At 41.7% G+C, this 23,591-nt stretch overlaps 1 protein-coding gene across 1 annotated transcript in view; it reads left to right on the forward strand.

The window, feature by feature from the left end:
• phlpp1 (PH domain and leucine rich repeat protein phosphatase 1) overlaps nt 1–23,591 on the forward strand; it is a 50,306-nt gene that overhangs the window by 14,629 nt on the left and 12,086 nt on the right. Inside the window, exons 2-4 of the mRNA XM_032530928.1 lie at nt 18,230–18,426; nt 19,945–20,070; nt 21,002–21,150. Coding sequence (XP_032386819.1) covers nt 18,230–18,426; nt 19,945–20,070; nt 21,002–21,150 — 472 coding nt within the window. The remainder of the gene's footprint in view (nt 1–18,229; nt 18,427–19,944; nt 20,071–21,001; nt 21,151–23,591) is intronic.

The following is a 23,591-nucleotide window of genomic DNA, read 5'->3' on the forward strand; positions in this document are numbered from 1 at the left end:
AAAGGACTGATTTTGGACATTGTTGCTTGGTGTACCACGACAGCAGTCTGTCAGATTTACTATGAGAGAATTTAGGATGCTGGTATTAAGAATAAGACGTCCCGCTTCATTTCTATCAGCGACAGGCATTATTAATGCAGTGGTACAAATGAACAGGGAAACCCGGGGCGACAAACAGGGGGGAGTCCCTGCAAGCTAATTAATCACTGACATACACATAAACACACACACACACACACACACAAACACACACACACACACAAACTCGTGTACGTGCCTACGTGCATGTGCACTTCACCACAATCAGCTCTCACCTTTTGCATGATATCAAACCTCCACTGGCTTACCAATTACTGTTGTCATCTCGTCTCTTTAGCCTCGGTATCAGAGGGAGGTGCTGTCAGCCGGCTTCTTTATCGCTTCTCTCCCTTCATCCATGGCTCTCACATTTCTCCCTCCCCTGATGCACTTCCCAGGGGGGTTGAATGCTAGGTGGGTAAGCCTAAACCTCTGTGTCTAGAAGGTTTTTTTGTACTGGTGCTTAAGACGACAATACATTGCTCCCTTCTCTTTTCTTGCTCTCTTTAAGCCCCCCCATACAGTTTAAGGCGCCGCACTTTATCAAGGCTGTATAGAGTGCTGCAGAGACAGGCTGCTGCTGCTGTATACAGGCCGTTAGCAACTGCTGAGTGACAGAATGCGGAGGCTAAAGTGACACAGTGACGCTGTTGATGAGAAACCCTCGGTGTCCTCAATTTTGAGATAATGTGTGCGTTTGAGAAACTTCTTACATAATTTGGGTCCATATTAATCCTCCTATTTGAGAGGCTGGAACTAAAGGGACATGCCACCAATTTTACAAAACAAAATTCACATAAAGTAGTAGTCATTGTGAATACAGTTAGAGAAGGTCTGCTGTAGTTCTGGAGAGAACTGTCCATAGTCTGATGAAGACCATACCTAATATGGGAATTTACCAGGCAGGGTAAGTCTAACGCTATCGAGTGCATTATGGGTTGTGTAGGATGCAGCAAATTTAAACTTGATTCATGGGAGGAACCAAAAGTCAAGACACCTCAGCCTTTGCTGCATCAATTTAGACCGTTCTTATCTTCCTTTTGTTGTGCCCAAACTCTATGTAGGTAGAATACAAAATCAATTATCAAAAACCTTAAACAATAAGCTGTATTAAAGCGTTGATTTTCGACGAGAAGACAACACAAGGGATAAAGGAGCATAGGCCTCTCCAGGCAGAGAATCTATCCCAATGTTGACTTACATTCTTTATTGGCTTCTGGAATTTGCCTTAATGGCTTCTTCACTACATGCTGGCCCGCCTTTGTGTAATTGTGCATGCATTGCCCGTGATCAAGCCTGATTATGAGTCCTCATGTGTTAGTGAGAGAGCTCTACTGTAGGATTGATGGCGAGTACTGCATCATTCATGGGTGTGTGCCACCCTGTGCCTGGACTGCAGTGACCCGTAGCTGTCAACAGCGTATCCTTGAGCGTGATGGCACAGGCTGTGCTGAGGACACACTGCAGGGACCGCTGGCATGTGGAGGGCTGTGGGTGGAGCTAGGGGATGGACTTGCCAGTCTGGGGGCTGGAGAGGAAGCAGTGAACACAGAGGAGGGCTGAATAGGACACTAATATTAATGTACTATACTATCTGTCCCTTTTGTGGAAGTTCTCTTTTCGCTTCTCTTCCTCTTTGGGGAGTTCAGCCACCTACCTAATGCCACTTAAGCAAGATGGGCCCCGTTCTGAGATTTCAAAAGAAGGCCAGGGCTTTGTAAGAATGTGAGGAAAGAGAGGTCAGGTCATGAGTAAGCTGGGCTAGAAATCGTGATTCTCTGCAAAGACCGCCACGTTAAACCACTCAAACTTTAAATCTGAGCAAGAGAAAGTAGGGAGAGAACAGTTAGAGAGTGTGGACGACAGCTGCAAATATTGAAGCCTGACATTATATACTTTAGGGAATGGGTAATGGAGGAAGATAAGTTGGAAAAATGCAAAATTTCAGTTCAGCTGAGATCCTCCTTGCCCTCTGAAACAGGTGCGTGTGCGTGTGGGTGGGCACGCACAAGCAAGACAGAAACTCGTTACATAACTGGGCACCCTGTCTCTCCTGCCAGTTTACTATCACACAACAGTAACTCAGTTCACACGTGTGCAGGCTTGCTTTATTTTGTGTGTGAAAGCACAGCCTCCCATTTGTAGTTTCTCACGCATTCATGACCTGTTGATAATTTATTGTTTCCCAACATGGAATAGCCGTCTCTTTCACACTGATAAACAAGTGTATAACCCATTTGAACTCAATCTACATGGAACAGTGTTACATAAGCACATGGATGGTTTAATGGGGAAAACATCTGACCTTTTGCTGGCAAGATACTAGACACTTACTGGAAGTGAGAGAGACATCAAAGTCTTTTCTGAGTTGTTAAAAAAGCGATAAGCATTATCATCGTTTAAATAAGGCTGGCACTGTGTGATGCAAGGTATTGTCAGACAGCTTGCTCGCTTCCTCGTCCTCATTATATAGACCTATAGAACTTAATGCATCTCTGCTGAGAAAGACATGCTTTTGTTTAAAGGAATCTGCCACTATAGTGCTGTGTGTCTGGCTTTGCTCTTCAAAGGATAATATCGACATCTTACTATTTCAGTCTTATCTTGGTAGTTTTGGCCACGATTTCTATCATTGCAATGTTATACATAAAAAGTTATTTTCTGAGATTTCTGAATGAGGCGACAATGCTGAAAACTAACCTGACAAGTAGAGCTTAGCAATATATCGATATTATATCGACATTGTGATACAAGACTAAATATTGTCTTCGATTTTGGATATCGTAATGTGGCATAAGTGGTGTCTTTTCCTGGTTTTAAAGGTTGCATTACAGTAAAATGTATGTCATTTACTGAACTTACCAGACTGTTGTAACTGTTATGTTATTTTCCTTTTCCCACTTAGTCATTATATCCACATAATTGATGATTACTTATCCAATATCTCATTATGTAAATATTTTGTGAAAGCACCAATAGTCAACACTGATATATCGATGCGTTATCGATATCGATGTTTTTGTTCAAATATGTTGTGATATTTTATTTTCTGCATATCGCACAGCCCTACTAACAAGGCAAAAGGTGAAATTAATACCCAGACTATCTATTGTAATCATCCATCACAGTTCACAGACTGCATTCTTGGCTGGTCTTTGACCTATTGTTCTTGTGCATGTATGCAGATTGCATACATTATAGCAATGGTATCAAGATGGTAACCAAAACTACAAGGCAGAGGTTATAATAAACTGTATTTATCACTTATGTCTGGTCATGCATGGTTATACAATTATACAATTGTGTCAGCTCAAGAGAACGTAGGTCTTGTATTTAGTCTGTTTTGTCTTAATTTTAGTGAAATAGTGAAATTTCCAGCTGACTGATTAGCTCACCTCACCTTACAGCTCTTTCCCCTCATGAGTCTTTCTGCCTGAGGTGACAGGATATGCCTGTAGCCAATTCTTTTTCTGCCTGTTTATCAGCATATTTATCTATCAGTGCATTTTTTCCTTCCTCCATCTTAGCCATCTATGCTTTGCCTTATCTTGTTTTCTCTTTCCTTTCCATCCTAAAGCCTACATCTCTCTTCGTGTCCATCCCCCTCTCTCTTGCCATAGTCCTTTCTAGACCAGCATAGCTCCCAGTATTCCCGCTTGTTGTACTGCAACACGCAACTATGAACCCTCATTATTTACTTTCTGTACCTTTATTTATGTTTTATACACACGCGTACCCACAAACATACTAAATAATTTATTTGCAAGCTCTGTGCACTTTCACAGCCTCACACTCATGCTCAGATTTACACCCATATATTCAATGAATTTGTAGTACGCTCACACAAAACAAACGTTTGTCATCTACGGTGACAACATTTGCATTCGCTCACACACAAACAAGGGGGTTAAAATCCCAGAGTTCTCATGTGTGTGTGTGAGTTTGTGAGTGAGTGTTTATGACTGAGTGTGTGTGTGTGCTCTGATCAGTGGGCTCGTGTGTTCCAATGTAAGGTTTCGTAACACACTCATTACATAACTGCAGCAGGAGTGGAGCTGGGAAGGGGGGGGGAGAGTAGAGACGGAGCACACATCTATGTACGTCAGTGTCGAACCTTTCCACTGACAGAGGGAATCACTGGGGAAAATCTTCTTTTTTCAAACACTGATGCCAACACCTGCGATTCGAAGCTTCCCTAATGCAATTCTCTGCTGTGTCCGCTGCATCTGGGTATAATTTTTGTGGATATTGATTGAATTACATGATGAAGCATGTTCACAGCGGGTGGTGTGAAGAACGGTGCAGCTGATAGAAAATGTGGTTATTTCCTTCACTTAAGGGCACATGAGTCATTTATTTAATTCACTGCCGCACAATATGATTATTCAACATCTTATAGGGCCTTTCTCATTATAGGTCCTCATTCCAGCTAGGCCTGCACAATTCGGGGAAACATATAAAATCATGATTTTCTTTTGCTTAGAACTGATATCACAATTCTCTGCCATGATTTTTTTTTTGACCATGACAAAACAAAACAAATTGGCAGTACCAAACATTGATTCTTTGTTGGCACCTACAGCACAATAGAGGCTTCATTGAAGAGAAGGGAGAGCATTGCAGCGCTTGGGAGCATTTTAAACCTATTTAATACAGTCTATGTTAAAAACTCCCAGAAGAAAGTAATAGCGTTTAATTTCTTTTTTTTAATATATTTATTTATAATTGTGAATAGGGTGAATCAAGATCGCGATTTTACAATCTCGTAGGAGCAAAGTTTCATATTTCATTCAATAAAATTATGGTCCAAAAGGAGCACTAACGCCACAGATCTTATGTTGACAACGTGGACGCAGATGTAGGAAATTCCAAAGGCCGTCGCAATAGTTACCTCACAGGCTAGGCTAACGCTGTTGCTCTAACCTTAGCAAACTGCGGCATAGCGTTAGCTGGCTGTCTAAACTTGTGAAAAGCCAAACAACATCCCCATTCAAGCTGCATTTTACTTTCCCTCCAATGTTATTAAAAACATAATAAAGACACCTGGACTCGGTCAAGACCAAAAGCCATATGACTATGGCAAGATCACAAGCATTTAGGTACATGGAGTGCTAGCAAAAAAGCTAATGCTAGTATGAGGCATGGCTAACTTCAAACTTGATTCATTTCTAAAACAGTGTTAGAACTTTTTTGACAGCATGGTATACATTAACGATGGTATTACTTTGTTTGTCCTATGTAATTTGTTATCATAAGTAATATCACAATAATCCGTAGTCACTTGCCCTCTAGTTGGCTCTTTCACATTCAGCTCCCATACTTTTTGCCTTTTTGGTTCACGGGGGAACTTGTGAAATCTTTTGCCGCTTCCCTGTCTTTTTTAAGTGCGCAACAGTTCGGCATTTTTTCAGTGATTTATGTCATTTTTTAAATAATATATATTATATATTAAATTTATTTATATTAAATTTTTCCACTATTCCCTGCACTATGTCAATGGGAATTAGATAAATGTTGGTATACAACATGGAGTCCACGAAACACGTGAACACCTCAGAACCAATCGCATAACGGGATAGCTCAGAACATTCGATTCCCAAGTTGGCCAAACTCTCTATATAAATGTCTCTGCCATAATGCATTCCCACACAGCCCCTACAGGAGGTGGATGGTAATGCATTGACCTGATATCTGGAGTTGTACAATGCCCTTTAATAGCAGAGAGCTGTTTAGTTCCCTTCACCCTAGGGGCAAAGGCTAATAATGGTTGATAGGGAAGATATTGCAGGCTGTGACCTCATTTGGATTCTGCATGTATTTTACTGGACTGAGAGAGGTGTGTGTGTGTGTGTGTGTGTGTGGTGTGTGTGTGTGTGTGTGTGTGTGTGTGTGTGTTGTGTGTGTGTGTGTGTGTGTGTGTGTGTGTGTGTGTGTGTGTGTGTGTGTGTGGTTGTGTGTGTGTGTGTGTCCTTCCAAGTGACATGCTTAAGAGAGGTGTTGTTTGAGAATTTTAGGGCGTCCATCAAACTATTTATCATCCACTCCACCCTCTTTCTGGAGATGGAGGGACATCTCATGGTCACCTGGGCCACAGCAACATATTTTCCCTGAGCACCCCCCTGAGTCTCTCTGGCCCTGGCCCTTAATGCTACATCACCACCTGAGAGTAGTGCAGACACGGGGTGAAAGAGAAGAAGTAGAATAATCACCTCTACTGAGCTGTTTAAGCTGAAGGATGTTCAGTGTCTGACATAGAACACCAGCAGTTGGCTTTTCCTAGAGGAATTGGAAGCACTCCTCAGCATTCTGGAACACAAAAAACAAATGTGTATACACACACACACACACACACACACACCACACACACACACACACACACACACACACACACACATTATGTGTGAATTATTGAATTATTGAAAAAGATAAATACTAGTTTCTAAAGATTATACACCTTTTTCGTTTTTTAATTCCACAAATTTACAAATGGCCTAACCCATCTGTGATACATAACAATTAAATTGTGTGTACTTGTTTATCAGTAAAAGAGGTAATGAACACAAGCTGCAACATGGATGAATGAATAAATACTCATCTAGCTAATCAACTACTTGTGGCGCTTTTCAATCACTTAAAGTTGCTGATCATAAATTTGACTCTAGACTGCACTTTTGAGTTGACTTTGCATTAATATGCTGTAGATATTATAGACTAAACACCAGTTTAAATGACTAATAACCAAAAGAACTGCATTTGCACTGCAATTGCACTGCATTTGCACTGAATTTGCAAGAATTGCAAATTAAAACCAAGAAACATGAATTTATTTACTTACCTCCAATTTATCAATCAAGCACCTTTGGACAAAACTAGAACATTAAATGCCGCTATGCTAACAGCAGCATGCTCACTGTGACAATGCTAATTATTTTCAGCCTTTTATTTTTATGTTAAACTTTGCTAATTAGCACTAACCACAAAGTACAATTGAGGCTCATGGGAATGTTGCAGGTATTTGGAACTGAAGTGTTTGACAAATTGAAATTGTGATAGTGGTGCTTGAGGAAAAGTCAAGAGATGAACAAAGTTAGTATAATTCATGCCCAGGGGGACATGAATATCTGTACTCATAATTGTTGAGACATTTTACTAGGGGTGGGGAAAATAATCGATTCTTAGATGCATTGCGATTCTCTCTAGAACAATTTGTTTTTAAAGGTGCCCTGCCACATGTATTTGATTACTTTGGGGTAATGTCTGAAGTTCAAACCACAGACTCTCTAACAATTTTTGTGGAAAAAAAATGCCTTGGTTACCTTGTTTCAAGCCATTCTAGTGTGGTATAGGAAGCCTGCAGGAAGACTTCACTCGATTTGTTCCAGTTCTCATTAGTATTCAACGAGCTAAGCTGCTTGACTCTGATTGGCTAACAGCTAGCGAATGAAAGCCTGGAAATCAGCATACTTTACCCAGTGCAACTGGGCAAGCTCATGACTAGTAATGAACTCAGGTAATATGACTTCAGACTAACCAGCTTTTGTAATTGGCCTGATTTCTCCGCCTATTTCTTGTCAGTGGCTAGAGCTGACAAAGGAGGTAGCAGTTCACACATTCACGACGTAACACTAGGACCTAACATATTTCAAAAAAATGCAAGTAAAAACGGTTTTGTGTGCCAGGGCACCTTTAAATGTGTTGAATTTTATTTAAAAGTTACTGTCTCCAGACATATACAAATCAGAAAACAGAGTGACTGAAAGAAGATAATAGACAACAGCTTAGAGTTTAGGCAAGAGTGCATGGCTAAAAGGACTTTTTTAATTTAATATATATACACATGATCTAATAAGCCATACATAAAATAATTAGGCAAAACACATATAGAATGTTCATCTACTTTATCACATTACATCTGACCACCTCATGTGTAATGTTCTAAGAAGCCAATTCTCCACCTTTAAACATGACTGAGCCTCTGACTTGGAAGATTACTGTTACAGAAGGTGACTTTCACAAGCATGTTTAAGGCTTAAGCATGGAATGACTACACAAGAAAAAACCCAGTAGGCAACACAATTCATTCAAACTTGTGTGTGACAAATATTACATCCGTCAAAAAATTTTAAAATCACGCATGGAAATGTACATACAAAAATTGTTGCATCTATATGCGTGCAGATGGTTTATAATTGAATCTTTGGTCTCTGAATGGAAATCGAATCACAACGGGCCAAGAAATAAAATCATTGGTAGGGTCAGTAGGATTTGTCCGCTGGGAAGCATACATTTACAAAGTTTCATGGCAATCTATCCAATAGATGTTAAGATATTTCAGTCTGTACCAGTGTTGGACCAAACCTAATTAAAACAAAAAATTATCCACGTACTCTCCAGCTCTTCCTTGTTTGATATTTTGACTGCTGAATCTTTTTTTTTTGCCTCAGCTTCCATGGCAGTCAAAATATTAAAAGCACTCAATAAAAGGCTGCACCTGGGACAACCAAGACAACATGGCAAACTCAGCGTATACATGCTGAACACAATTCAAAGTAAGGACACACAGACACGTGTAGGCTATGCAGTGTCACGCAGCGATAAGCCATGAACATCCCATCCATTTCCCATGCAAAACTGTACCTTATCGTCTTATCACCTTCACACAAAGTACAGCTTGACACATTTCACACATCAACACCTCAGTCCCAGAAGGCGAGGCAGCCCTTGCTATCTCCATGGACCTGTTTGTTTGAGAACATCTGGGAACAAGAGGATGTTTGTAGGATTAACAAGCTACTATTTCCACTGCATGGTATGGCTCGGCTCAATTTGCTTGCTTCCCAACGTCAAAAGTTTTGGATAGTACCTGGTACGTTTTTTTGTACCACCTCAGTCGAGGTTTCAAGCGAGCTGCGATGATACTAGAAGGTGGAGTTAAAACACTGCAGACTTCTGATTGGTTAGAGAATTGTCACTAACCCAATGCAGGACATACTGCAGAAACTCACCATTTTGAAATACCCAAGCTACCATAAATAGCAGCCCGTCATTTTTTATTCACTTGACCCAGATTTTTTAAAATGGCAGCGCGCATAACCACGCTGTGGTCAACTGACGGAGTGCAGACATTCCTCTGTTTGGTCGCTGATGAAAGCGTCAAGAAATAAAATTAAGAAAAGCTTTGGTACCAAAAGTGAGGAGTAGAGTTGAGCCAAAGCATGCAGAGGAAATGAGGCATAAACATCACTCATTCCAGAATCTCTGATACTGTGGAGGCCTTCCTGAAGATCTCCACTGCGTGATGTGTTTTTTCCGCTGACGCACATTCACAGTTCAACGTGTGCATCGTTGTGAAAAGTGTAGAGAGGTGAAGTGTAATGCGAAGAAAGATGTGGAGCACTGAGAGTCCGATGAGCAGCCTATCAACCGTGACGGCCTTTGCCACCTTACAGCAAGGCTAGTCTACCGCTGCTCAAGTGGACAGTCGACTTAACACAGCCTGTCAATTTGGATATCAGTAATCACCACAAGTCATCTGCAGAGAATGAGAAAGAGAGAGGGGAAAGATAGAGAAAAGAATAAAGGAGGGCAGCGATTCGGGCAAAGAGCCATAGCTGATCAGATGTGGGAAGCACATCCTTCCCTTGCCTGCAACCACACGCCTTTTAAGTAGATACATTTTGACATTGTGTGTGTGTGTGTGTGCGTACGTACGTGTGTGGTGTGTGTGTGTGTGTGTGTGTGTGTGTGTGTGTGTGTGTGTGTGTGTGTGTGTGTGTGGTGTGTGTGTGTGTGTGTGTGTGTGTGTGTGTATGTTTTGTAACAGAAGGACAGTGCAGCTATTTGTGTCTCAGCAACAGCTGGCACCGCTCTGTCTTACATCTATTTCTACATCCCTTCACCACCAACTTCCCTCCAACCGTAGTTTGCTCTTTATGAGTTACTATCTCCAACACGGCACAGATGATGATGATGTTTGTTTGATAGAGTGTCTCCTATCAAGTTTTTTTATAGATGGTTCTTAATAGTAAGGTATTTAATGAGATACTGCAGTTGACATACATTTTAAAAGACACAGAAAAAAACTGATTTCAGAGATATAGGGGCCCAATGTAGACTTAGAAGCATTTATAAGTCCCAGAGTCTTGCTATCTGGTACATTGTAGATGTCACCGCCTATAGAATAAGCAAATGTGTCTGTACGCATGCTCGTGCTCCGCTGTGACTTATGTGGGTCATCGATGCCCTACGGTACAGCATGCCCAGTCCTGTAGTGGAGGTGTGCTGATGTCAGGTTGCATTTAGCAGGACAGGATGATTAATCAGGGATGTGTCCCTGTTACTACACAGAAGAGCCAGAAGAATAAAAGCGTTGATCTGTTAAATTGGGAGATGGATGGAGAGAGGTTGGCAGTGGGTACTGATCACTAACAATGATGGATAACGAGTGCAGCAGACATCTGGGAGGCAGTTTTCTAGCCTGCTACTTTTACGTGTCGACGTGGTTGTGAATGTGGTTTGCGAAGATTACACAATGTATACTAGAAATACATGCTGTATCAATATTCAGAGATATCTTTTCAAAGTCGCATACTGCTAGTAGCAGCTATTAAACATTTGCTTTTCTGGATCTGTAATGTGTGCTTTACAGGCTTAAAGTCCTGAATTAAACTGAAAATGTATAGTGCCAGTTCCCCATTCCTACAGGAATGTGCTACCATGTAAGAGACTGTACATTGTCATAGCAGCATTGTTTTGGGATGTATAATTATATAATTTGCAATGCAAATGATCATAGTTTATTAGTAGGAAGCAGAGCTTGTGGTAGCACAAATTCAAATAAGTTGTCTTTGCAGGCTAAGACTTTGAGGTTATTTGGCAGTATGATCAAAGGTTCCACATCCACATCTACTGAATTTGTCTTCAGTCAGATATGCTGTGTTAAAGAGCTGTAGCTGTTTTAGTACCACTATCTATGGAATCAGTAATACAAGTCGACACAGGAACAAGCTAGTCTTTCAAATATAAACTGAAATCTGGACACTTGTACACTTCACCGGCCATCTGTGTCTAATACTATTGTTTGATGTGGTTTAGTTGCCTTACTGTTGTGTTTTTAATATAGATCAAAAGCATGTAGGAGACTGCACGGAAATAAGCATAGTAGCTTGAAACTAAAGTAAGTGTGCTCTATACAGAGGATGTGTGTGTGGCTGTGTTGTGACTTGTTTGTGTTTGTGTTGTTGTGTGGTGTGTGGTGGTGACGCGTGTGTGTGTGTGTGTGTGTGTGTGTGTGTGTGTGTGTGTTGTGTGTGTGTGTGTGTGGTGTGTGTGTGTGTGTGGTGTGTGTGTGGGTGTGTTTCTGAACTTGGGGAAAAGGAAGGAGGCCATCTCCAGTAACTAACACACACACACTCTCTGTAGTACTCCTGCTTCTACAAACAGTAGGTCTAGGAATAGATTATGACTTTGAACATGAACACACCCACCTTGGGTCTGACTATTGTTTTTGAATTCATGTATCCCCCATAGATTATGGGATGACCACTGTGATTTAAGACTGAATCTGTCTTAAATTCATTTCAAATCAACAATAGTCATCTTAAAAGATTTTTGTCAGATTTTGAGAAGCGTTTGTCACCCTCATCACCCTCATCATTTCTGGGTTAGCATTCCGCCAATCAGATTGGTAATTCAGTTTGACTACCACCTTCCGAGTCAACATCTCAATTGGCCCAAATGACGTCCGTCGGCTCCTCTGACTGACGACGACACCGAACACACCGAACAGACTCGAGTCACTAACCTCGCCAAACCTGTGTGACGGCCAATAATTGGGTTGGTGTGTCAGCGCCTTGACATCATCGCTGCTCAGAATACTTCTAGTGTAGGTGGCCCATGGTTCTTGCATTTAGAATAAGGTCAACTGTCTCTTATAATTCTTTCCCCTAATGGAGGGTCACCAAGAGATCCTGCCTTTCTCTGGCCCTACCCTGTAAACAGGATGCTCACGTGGGTGTCCCACCCACCTCCCTGCTTCCTCTACCTTGCATTCCCTTTGCCAGACTGATACATTTGCCTCCATCCAGTCATCCCACATCCTTGCGAGATGGTTGTAACGGTAACATCCGTACAGGAGAATCTTTTATACTTCTCTTATCACCAAAGCAGCCCACTCAAGATGTCTGCATTGTTCTCCCTTTGCAAAATCTCTTGCTTTTTTGGTCTATCAAAATTCAGTGGGGGCAATTAGATGGATGCACACATGGAGATGGTTAATCGCTGTCACTGGTGTGTGTGTGTGTGTGTGTGTGTGTGTGTGTGTGTGTGTGTGTGTGTGTGTGTGTGTGTGTGTGTGTGTGTGTGTGTGTGTGTGTGTGTGTGTGTGTGTGTGTGTGTGTGTGGTGTGTGTGTGTGTGTGTGTGTTAGCAAGGGGAAGAGTAGGAGGAGTAGTGTGTGTTTTTGCATATGCATGTGTGGGAGAGCACGTTCCAACAAAAGGCCTAAAATAGTAGTAATATGCCCATGTGACATATTGAGGCTAAAAGCTTGTGAATAATTTGACAAACGCAAACACACACACACACACACACACACACACACACCACACACAACACACACACACACACACACACACACACACACACACACACCCTTCCCAAGCTCAAACTTGAAAATATGTGCCTGCTGGTTACCTCCGCCAGCCAGCAAAGTTGGAGGGGGGCAACCCGTCTGTTCAGTCACCAGTTGGTTTTCCTTTCTGTTAGTAAGATGTAACATGAATTTGAAATTTGAAGTAATAGCTGTTAGTCCGGGAATACTTGATTAGATTTTGGTGGTAATCTGGAAATTACGATTCGGGTGTAGGCCCACCCATCATGCTGCATTCATTTTTTTTCTCATTTTATATAAATTTGCAGCAGATACATTATGTTTCAGATAATGTACTTAAACAAAGAAAACATTAAGTATAAGCATTATTTTCAAAGGAAAAATAAATAGCCTTGATGAAATCAAAGTATTAATATATAATATAAAGTTGTATGTGATGTTTTTTAAGTACATGCTGGTAAATACTTCCCTCTTGTGATAGCTTCAGTTTGCTTCCTTATCTCATTTTCTTTATCTTTCCTTCCCCATGTTTCCTCTTAAAGTTCAGTCCCCAGTTTAACTTACTTATCTACACTACTTATTTTTAAAGTGAATACGAAAGTGGACAGCTGTTATATCTGTCCGTTGCCTTGTAAGACTATTTGTGTGTCCAGCCAGGTGCACTAGTGACCGTTTCTACCAGGAAGTGGCCCCGCAAAATGTAATGGACATTTTACCTGAAGTGAATGTGTTTATATGATTCAGATTTGGTTAAACTGTATAAGATGTGTTTAAATGCTGTGATCGTGTGGTTTTCTTTAGGCCTTTTCGTCCACTTAAACTTTTAGCATTTTGCTCTCAACCTGTACCACTCATAAGTGTACACATAGTCCCGATTATACATATACATTCATTAGCACTTATTGCATTTCATGTGGAGTGGACGGTAATGATGACCCTTTGATGAGAAAAAAACCTGCAGTTTTGTTCGCTCCACGCTCTACTTGTTTCCGAGGTGGTATTAAATGGGTATGGAGATCAACAGTTGAGGGAATGGGGCACCGGGACAGAGACGTAACAGTTTGAAGTGTGGCTGGATGATTAATCAAAAGTGTGTCGACATCAAAATTCTGAAGCTGTTAAGACATCATTTCAAGTAATGTGTGCTTACATTTCAATTTTATACATTGTCAAAAAATAGCCATAATAGTTCCCACTTTGTGTGTTTCCTTCAATTATTTTAAAATCCCAAAAATAAGCACTTTAAAATTTAAAAAACATCTTACCTTTAATATTTAAGCCTATTTACATTACAAACCTTGCGAATGAACTACGAGGGCAAAAAAAAAAAAAATCGAATCACAAAAATTTAATTATCGTTCCTTTATCGTTATCGAGGTGAAATGTGCCATCAATCATGGTTTTGATTTTAGGTCATATTGTGCAGCCCTGGTGTGAAGATTTGGATGCAGTGTAGATAATCCATCCATCTTCATCCGCTTGTCCGGTATCGGGTCCCGGGGGCAGCAGCTGCAGCAAGGGACCCCAAACTTCCCTTTCCCGAGCTACATCAACCAGCTCCGACTGGGGGATCCTGAGGCGTTCCCAGGCCAGGTTGGAGATATAATCTCTCCACCTAGTTTTGGGTCTTACCCGAGGCCTCCTCCCAGCTGCAGGTGCCTGGAACACCTCCCTAGGGAGGCGCCCAGGAGGCATCCTTATGAGATGCCCGAACCACCTCAACTGGCTCCTTTCAACGCAAAGGAGCAGCAGCTCTACTCCGAGCTCCTCTCTGATGACTGAGCTTCTCACCCTATCTCTAAGGGAGACGCCAGCCACCCTCCTGAGGAAACCCATTTTGGCAGCTTGTACCCAGGATCTCTCTCTTTCAGTCATGATCCAGCCTTCATGACCATAGGTGAGGGTAGGAATGAAAACTGACTGGTAAATGGAGAGCTTTGCCTTCTGGCTCAGCTCTCTTTTCGCCACAACGGTGCGATAAATTAAATGTAATACCGCACCCGCTTCTCCAATTCTCCCGCCAATCTCCTGCTCCATTGTCCCCTCACTCGCTAACAAGACCCCAAGGTATTTAAACTCCTTCACTTGGGGTAAGGACTCACTCCATACCTGAAGAAAGCACTCCATCGGTTTCCTGCTGAGAACCATGGCCTCAGATTTAGAGGTGCTGATCTTCATCCCAGCCGCTTCACACTCATCTGTGAACCGATCCATGAGTGCTTGATAAGAAAAAAAAAACATCCAGTAAAGAAATTGCTTCTCATTTTTAATCCTAATACACTAGCAGAAACTTTGACTATTCAACAGATGATGTCTTTGTATAATTTCCACCATCTCAAACTAAAGCCAGATACCTTTAAAAAAAAAACTGAGCATATTGTCTATGGCTCTTTAGGTGTTGAACATCAGTTTTGATATTTTCCCCTAAAACTCACTATTTTTGGAAGTTATAATTGGGAGATGCTAGAATTATCATTAAGTAACTTTCTTTCGGGATTTGGTACAAATGAAAATGAAGTGTGTTAACTGCTATTTCTCTGTCCCAGTTAAGCAAGGTTAAGTATATTATACAAATTTGGAATATTGCAGATGTCTTATATCCTCATAGCTCATTAAAACATATTTATCTGTAGATTATGATCGGTATCTTTTGATAACTGCTGTGAAGTCAAGGCAGACTGCCAGACAACAGAGGGAAATTATGAAAAACGGGTTATGCTACTTTAATTATCATATTCAAGATATTATATTATAGATACATAGCTACACAGCTTTGTGCACAGTGTGCATTTGCTATTATAGAGCATATTTGAGTTGGCATTGCCTTAAGGCAGGTTTATAAATAGTCCTTCACCTAAAGAAGTAAGACACATATCTTTTCCCCTAGAACCACCCACTTGTGTTAAAGCAGTTTAAACACAAATTGATTTTTACTTTTGCTTCATATTTTTTCCGGCCCATTCCATTTTAAAAATGAAAATGACTGCTAGATTGCAGTATTATGTAATGCATGCTGTTGGGAAAGTCTGAAATGCGTATCTAACATGTGTGACTTTGTAATCAGCTGCCAAACAGTGTTGCATCCTCACACTTTTTCTCCGAAAAGTAATAATAAATAGTAAGACAACTGCATCTTTGAACATAGTAGTTGTATAAAGCCTTGTGCTATGCTGCATGCCCTCTAGTTTTGTAGAGTCTTTACTGTTTAAGCATACAAAGACATCTCCCCCTCGTAGTCAAACACATGTCTCCTGATCAACATTTAACAATAGTGTGTGAATTACACACTCAGCATTTAGTCTAAGCAAACTAAACTTTTGTAAACTAGGCTATTGATTCTGCTGTGAACACAAGATTAGCTCGTGGTACAGAGGTAACAGTCAGGGCTCGGCGGCTGATTTTATTGAATTCAGTGGTGTATTTCTTAGTGAAATTCATTAAAATAAGATATTTATGTTTTGGCATGACCTCATGTTTAGCCACATCAGCTGAAATAAGCAGAACTCTGGTCAGACTGTTAATAAACTCTGCTGAGTGTGTTGCATGAAAGCAGCGTGCATTACAGAACTGTACTGCGCTAGCCTTACAGTCAGTATGTGAAAGACCTGAATTATTTAAAGCCATGAGAGCGTGTGCTGTTTTACCCCACTGACTCTTTTTTCCTCTCTTGAACTCACCTCCACAACCCCTATCCTTAAGTCTGTGTGCTTCAGTCTGTGTTTAGAGTGAGGTGAAATATGTTTAAAAAGAGACAGTACAGGTTGGATGCAGCTAGTCTACAGTAGGCCGAGAGTACAGGATGGATGCAAGCTCAGTAGCCGTACAGGATGGATGCAGAGTCTACATAGCCGACAGTACAGGATGGATGCAGCTAGTCTACAGTAGCCGAGAGTACAGGATGGATGCAGCTAGTCTACAGTAGGCGAGAGTACAGGATGGATGCAGCTAGTCTACAGTAGGCCGACAGTACAGGATGGATGCAGCTAGTCTACAGTAGGCCGAGAGTACAGGATGGATGCAGCTAGTCTACAGTAGGCCGACAGTACAGGATGGATGCAGCTAGTCTACAGTAGGCCGACAGTACAGGATGGATGCAGCTAGTCTACAGTAGGCCGAGAGTACAGGATGGATGCAGCTAGTCTACAGTAGGCCGAGAGTACAGGATGGATGCAGCTAGTCTACAGTAGGCCGACAGTACAGGATGGATGCAGCTAGTCTACAGTAGGCCGAGAGTACAGGATGGATGCAGCTAGTCTACAGTAGGCAAGTACAGGATGGATGCAGCTAGTCTACAGTAGGGTAACAGTACAGGATGGATGCAGCTAGTCTACAGTAGGGTAACAGTACAGGATGGATGCAGCTAGTCTACAGTAGGGCAACAGTACAGGATGGATGCAGCTAGTCTACAGTAGTCCACGGGATGTGAGACATTTTCTAATGCCATCTGTTGCTTGGAAAGGAACACTTTGTAAACCTTTGCATGGATCTCTTGGCCAAATGGGAAAACAGTGACGTTAAACATGCTGCGGGCAAAAAAATCTAATCCATACATAGAAAGTAGAAACCGAACGCCGGAAAGATAGAAGACAAACGTCAGGGAAGGGAGGGGTGGAAGAGGACAGCACATGTCAACCCGGCAGGTTTTTTGCGGAGGTGGAAGTAGACAGAAAGCAGGAGGATGTTTAGACAGAACGATAAGACTGCCTGGCTGACATAACGCCTGATAAGCAGCCTGACTGTCAGGTTTGGCAGGCTGGCAGTGAAGCAAGAGAACAGGGCATGGAGGAAAAGCACTGAATAAAGGCAGCTGAGAAATTGTGAGAGAATAATTTAGAAGAGGTGCACCTGGTATTGAATTTGAGACTCTATTAATGTAGAGCAGCACTGAATGCAAATCCAAGACTATTGAATTCCATGTGCAAAGTAGGACATCCCAGGGAGTTGTGCTGAATGTATTTAGAGATCATGTTAACCAGCATTGTAATGGCATTGTGGTGGGGCTCTCCTGCTAGCCATTGTGGGTATATTTCTCATTGTGTTGCATTAATAAGTGGCTAGCTAGTTTATACAGATTCGTTTTTATCAGCTGTCCAGACTGACATATCTCAACAACTATTGGATGGATTGTCGTGAAATTGTACACAGCGAAACATTTTTATGTGTATCACCAAATACCCTTAATACGAATGACATTCCTGTACTTTGTGTTTTGTACTTGTTAGCAAATGTTAGCATGCTGACACGTCAAACTAAACTGGTGAACACAATACACATTACACCTGCTAAACACCAGCATGTTAGCGTTGTTATTGTTAGAATGTTATTATGCTGATGTTAGCATTTAGCTCAAAGGGTTCTTAATCTTGGCTTTAAATATTTTTAAGTGGCATTGTGTAAAATTACTATACTTTGAAATTGATTTTATTCACTGGTAGTATGCTAATTTCTTTCCGTAAACTCTACCTGATCATTTGACAGACCTGTATTAAGGTCAAGTCTACAGTGCTAACTACACAAAATCTCCCTTTTTCCTTTGTTCCAGGGAAGCCCCAAAGCATCGAGAGCTCAGAGCGGATCCAGCTGTCAGGGACATACAACGTTCGGAAAGGGAAGCTGCAGCTACCAGTCAACCGCTGGACCAGACGGCAGGTCATCTTGTGCGGCACCTGCCTCATCGTCTCATCTGTCAAGGAGAGCCAGACGGGGAAGATGCACATCCTGCCGCTAATTGGAGGAAAAGTATGTCTAAGTCACCACAACAGCGCACAACTGGCATCACATAACCATTTTTTTTCTTTTCTTTTACGGTGATGTTATGTAAATGTATGCTTAGGATCACACACTCATACTGTCATATCACTAGAGATTGACTTGATAAAAATCACTCTAATTAATCTCTTAAGCAATTGTCTCCCTGCGCAGTGAAGTTTGTTCTTGATAAAACCTTCAACAACTGTCTGTCCTTTTGTGAAACCCAGTAATGCTTCCTGCTTTGTTGATTTTAGTTTAAGGTCAACAGAAATGGTGTAATCCAGCTTTATTACAAAGTCAAAATATTTTCAGTATTCTGCAAGGATTTTTTGCCCATTAATAAGGAGTCTGAATGCTATAAGGTTCAGTGTAATGGCTCACTATACCATTCAGGTAGCCTTATTTTGCTCTACTTTTTTAAAGTGCCTCGCCAAAAATGACCTTTATCTGTTTATTGCTTTATGGATCTGTTTATCTCCAAGGCTACTAAATAAGCTTCAAGGACTCTCCTGAAAAGCCCTTTCTACCCACCTGCCTACCCACAAAGGAAACTCCATACGTTGCCACATCCAGTTTTTAAACATTTCACACACAGCACATGTCCTCCAGTCACCCATTCATCCATACACTTGCCTCTGCATGTGCCTGTGTATGCTATTTGTTGTATGCGTGCCAGTATTCTATTCAAGCCCCATAACTAGTCCGCCATTCATTTACAGTGTCCATGTGTTTGAGTATGTGTGACTGCGTGGTTAAAAAGCAATTTCACACACATTTATTCTTGCTCAGGTCACGCACAGATGTTATGTGATCATGCGTGCCCTATATATTGTCATGTCTCCTTCTGGTTGGCTGAATTTGTCAACCCTGCAGCCATTAAGCATCTTATTTCCTTCAAGTAGGTAGATTTAAAAACATCCAAGAAGATAAAAGATTGTACAGACTATGTGAACTAGGAGAAGTTGAGAACGAATCACATTTTCTTTTGTACTGTCCATATTATGATGAGTTAAGAACACCGATCTTACATCAAGTGTCTGTCCAAAATCCTGAAATGTTCTGGTGCACGGATGATGACCAATTGGAGTGCTTGTTTAAATTTTGTATTTAAAAGTTAGCGACTTTTGTTTCTAAAGCTTGGCAAAAAAAGTCTAGAAGGTTTATTTGTTTAGGGTATGTGGTTACTTTGGCATCTGGTCCTTGGTAATGATGTTTTGTTAGTCCGTGTGGGCTGGGCATATTTTATTGTATGCATGACATAATAATAAAAACAATATTTATTATTCATTCATTCAGTCATTCCTTCACCAGAAGCTGTTTCAAATAAGAACTAATGTATTGAGACCTCCACGTATCAGATTTTCCTCTATGCATCCTTTTTATTGTGTGACACTTAACTTTTTAGGCATGGGGTTTATCATGTATATTCACAGGGGGTTCAGAGATGTCAGTAATTTAGACTGTAATATCACGTGTGTGTGTGTGTGTGTGTGTGTTGTGCTGCAGGTGGAGGAGGTGAAGAAGCACAATCACTGTTTGGCCTTCAGCTCAGCAGGGCCTCAGAGTCAAACCTACTACGTCAGCTTTGACAGCTTCACGGAGCACCTGCGCTGGCACCGACACGCTGCCAAGGTACTGTGTTTGCACGTGCATGAGAGTTGGAGAAAAGAAAGGAGAACATAGGCATATGCTCCCAGGCGCAACTTACGGGTCAGCTGCATTGTGTATCAGAACATGCGTGACTGCGAGTAGTCTGTAGCAAGAAGTATGAAAATATGGCACTGCACCCACCACAATCCCGCCGGCCCATATGAGCTGTGAGTGTGATTCAAAACTGCACGTTCACTGCTGTCCGATCTTTAGTATAAGTAAGTGTCACTGGGTGCACGCACACGCACAAATACCAATCTTGGCTCTCTCTATTTTCTCTCATTTATACTCAAATAGGCCACAGCCATAAAACCTCTTTTCTAAATATTAACAGGGACATGCATGTCACTAGCACCCAGAGGGCCACTCAGAATAGAAGCCTTGATAGAAGCAGCACGTGCCCCGGTGACAACTGCTGAGCCTCTAGCTAACTCCGCTCTGGAAAGCTTGAGTGCACAGGGTGTAGATTTTCTCCTTCAAGACATGGTGGACGTTTAGTCATTTCATTTTAGATGGCAGCTTGGGTTTTCTGTAAATATGACTAACAAACGATCATAGGTTAACTGCTCTGTGCACCTGCAGTTAACTAGATTACACGATGATGTAATGCAGGTCACTAACCTTTTGGACTTTCCCTTGAATTCTCCTGACTCCCTAATCCTAAGAAGATTGGCCACTGAATGACATTTGACCACTTAGCAGAAGGCTACACACGCTCATACACACACACTCACACACACACACACACACACACACACACACACACACACACACACACACACACACAGAGTAACCAGTTAAGTCTTCTATATAGTCTTTAAGTCTTGTCGTAGTGATAATCCTGTTTAACTCCCCGTTTCTCTTTCTCTCTGTTACCTTTCCACTCTTCTCACTTTCTAACCCACTCCTCTAGATGGTGTCCCAGAGGATCAACTCGGTAGATCTGTCCTGCTGCAGCCTCGAGCAACTTCCTCCCAATCTCTTCTACAGCCACGACCTCACCCACCTCAACCTCAAACACAATTTCCTGCCTGCAGACCAGCGTATACAGCCACTGCAGAGGTACAATGCCATCATAAATGTAGAGTAAACACACCTGAGGCTAAACTAATAGGAGGGGAAGAGGCAGGAAGAAGTGGAAGATAAGGAAGGAGAGGGTGAACCTTTAACAGGTCAAGGAGACAGTTCAGGGTGGTTTGAATGGGCTGGTTTGGGCAAGCTGAGACTGGTTTAGCAACGCTCAGCACAATTTGTCCACAACAGGAGCTGGCTGGGCTGTTGTACAAGGAGGGCAGAGAGGTTTCACTGGACACAGCAGGTCATGACTGGCTGGTTTGGACAGCTTTAGCTTTCGCCTGCAATTTGCAAGCCATCGACCTGAACAGTCTAGGACTGGGGCCACTGGCATGCGGGGGCCAAAGAGGCTAGCCAGGGCTGTGCTTTACCAGGCTAGGCCAAACGAGCCCAGAGCCCAGAAGGGTAGATGAGTCTGCAGGGAAGCTTTTAATGTGCCTGGCCTCCCTCACTCTCTCTCTCCGTGGGCACCATCTGCTGCATGCTTATCATGGTCCCAGATTAAAGCCCACAGCCAAGACGTGTGTGTGTGTGTGTGTGTGTGTGTGTGTGTGTGTGTGTGTGTGTGTGTGTGTGTGTGTGTGTGGTGTGTGTGTGTGTGTGTGTGTGTGTGTGTGTGTGTGTGTGTGTGTGTGTGTGTGTGTGTGTGTGTGTGTGTGTGTGTGTGTGTGAGCATGAGCATGCATGTACACAGTGGTACATGTCACAGCTTTCTTTGTGAAGATTATTGCCAGAACATTTTTATCATATGAGATAAGAATTGTGTGAATCTGAAGCTTGTGTATGTGTTAACAATGTTTGCAGAATGCATTGCCTGTATGTGTGAGAGGAAGAGAGAGTTGCTTGCTTGTTTTCAGCAACAAAAAAGTGGCTGCAGGCTACAGTTTTGGGTCAGTGCATACAAAGTCTTGATACAGTATGGCATTCCTTTTTTTTTTATAAGATGACTGCACTGATAGGAATGTGTATTTGTCCGTGTGTGGCTGTGCATGTATAATTGGGCATGCTTGTGTGTCTTCCTGAGAAAGAATTTCAAATGAGTTTGAGTATTTCTGAATCATCTCCTTCTTCTTTTTTTAACTCTCGGAATAAAGACTGGTGTTAAAAAGACGACGATACAAAGGAAATATCTCGTTTTTAAATCTGGGTGAGTGATGCACAGCTCCCCTGCTGGTCAAGCGAGATAACATCCATTTATCTTTGCCAAACTTAAGTAGGCTCATCCGCATTTGACCCAGCATGACAGAAAAGAGGTCAGTATGAGAAAGAGATGAATAGTTAGCTGAAAATAGGGCTGCTTTAACAGAAACATGTAGCAGAGCTACTAAGTGCTCGCTTTGCCCCTGAGAGCCTGAAGTCAAAAGAGCTGGAGTCAGCAACAATATTACTATGTGTGCAGCCTCCATGAATGTGGGTGTATGTATTTTGGTGTGGGCAGTTGTGTGAGAGTCAGTTTTTGTGTCAGTATAAACACTGTCTTTCTCTGACATTTAACATGGGGTCATAGTGCCTTTGAATTTTTCCAAGAGGGATGGAATGTGTGAACCTGCCACATGCCTTTCCCCTTCTCTTTCTTTTCTCTCTGGCCAAATACTAACTGGTGGGTGATTTGCCAATCAGATATGCATAATCAGTTGTCTGGGATACTAGTTTTCTCTTCTGGCATGGGACTACCTTCCCAGCATGCATCCCTCTGTGATAAAGAGGTCATCACTCATTGAGGGGAATTATCTGACGCTCCATGCATATGATTGAACCTATGGCCTGTTTATTTACATATGTACGATAGTTTAGAAAGTTATGAAGGACATAAAAGTCATGGAAAAGAAGGGAGAAGGAATGGGAGAGGGAGTAATGTTGGACAGAAAAGCGGCAGAAAGATGATGATTTGAGATGAAAGGGGGTATTTAAGGCCAAGTGAAAGGATTAAGGTTGCATTAATTGATCTTTTTTTGTAGCCACTTTTTGGGTAGCAGAAAAAGCTAAAAACACCCTATGAAGTTGATATGATGAAAATGTTGATTATTTACACTTTCATTAGAGACAGAGAAACGTTAACATTCATTAAGGGTGGGTTTCTGCTCACCTACCATTTCCACTCTCCCTTTACCTCTTGATTGCTCTTTACCAAATCCTGGGAAATATATCTGGCTTTTTTTTGTTACAACAGCTAGAAATGAGGTTGATGATAGATGACAAAAAATTGTTTGGTGCGGCTTTAGCTGATTTCTTTGGTCACAGCATTGACGCATCATCACTGTATAAAGTTGTTATGGTGAATGGCAGGACAGTTGCTAATTTACACCATCATTAGCCTTTTATGTTTCTGTCTTCTTGACAAGTATAACTAGTATAATAAAGCTCTCGGTCTCCGTAGGCTCTTGTTTTACTTTTTTTTTTATTTATGTTTTTTTATTCTTATTTTGATT

The sequence above is a fragment of the Etheostoma spectabile genome, chromosome 12 (genome assembly GCF_008692095.1).
Source record: "Etheostoma spectabile isolate EspeVRDwgs_2016 chromosome 12, UIUC_Espe_1.0, whole genome shotgun sequence".
In the NCBI taxonomy this organism is placed as follows: Eukaryota; Metazoa; Chordata; class Actinopteri; order Perciformes; family Percidae; genus Etheostoma; species Etheostoma spectabile.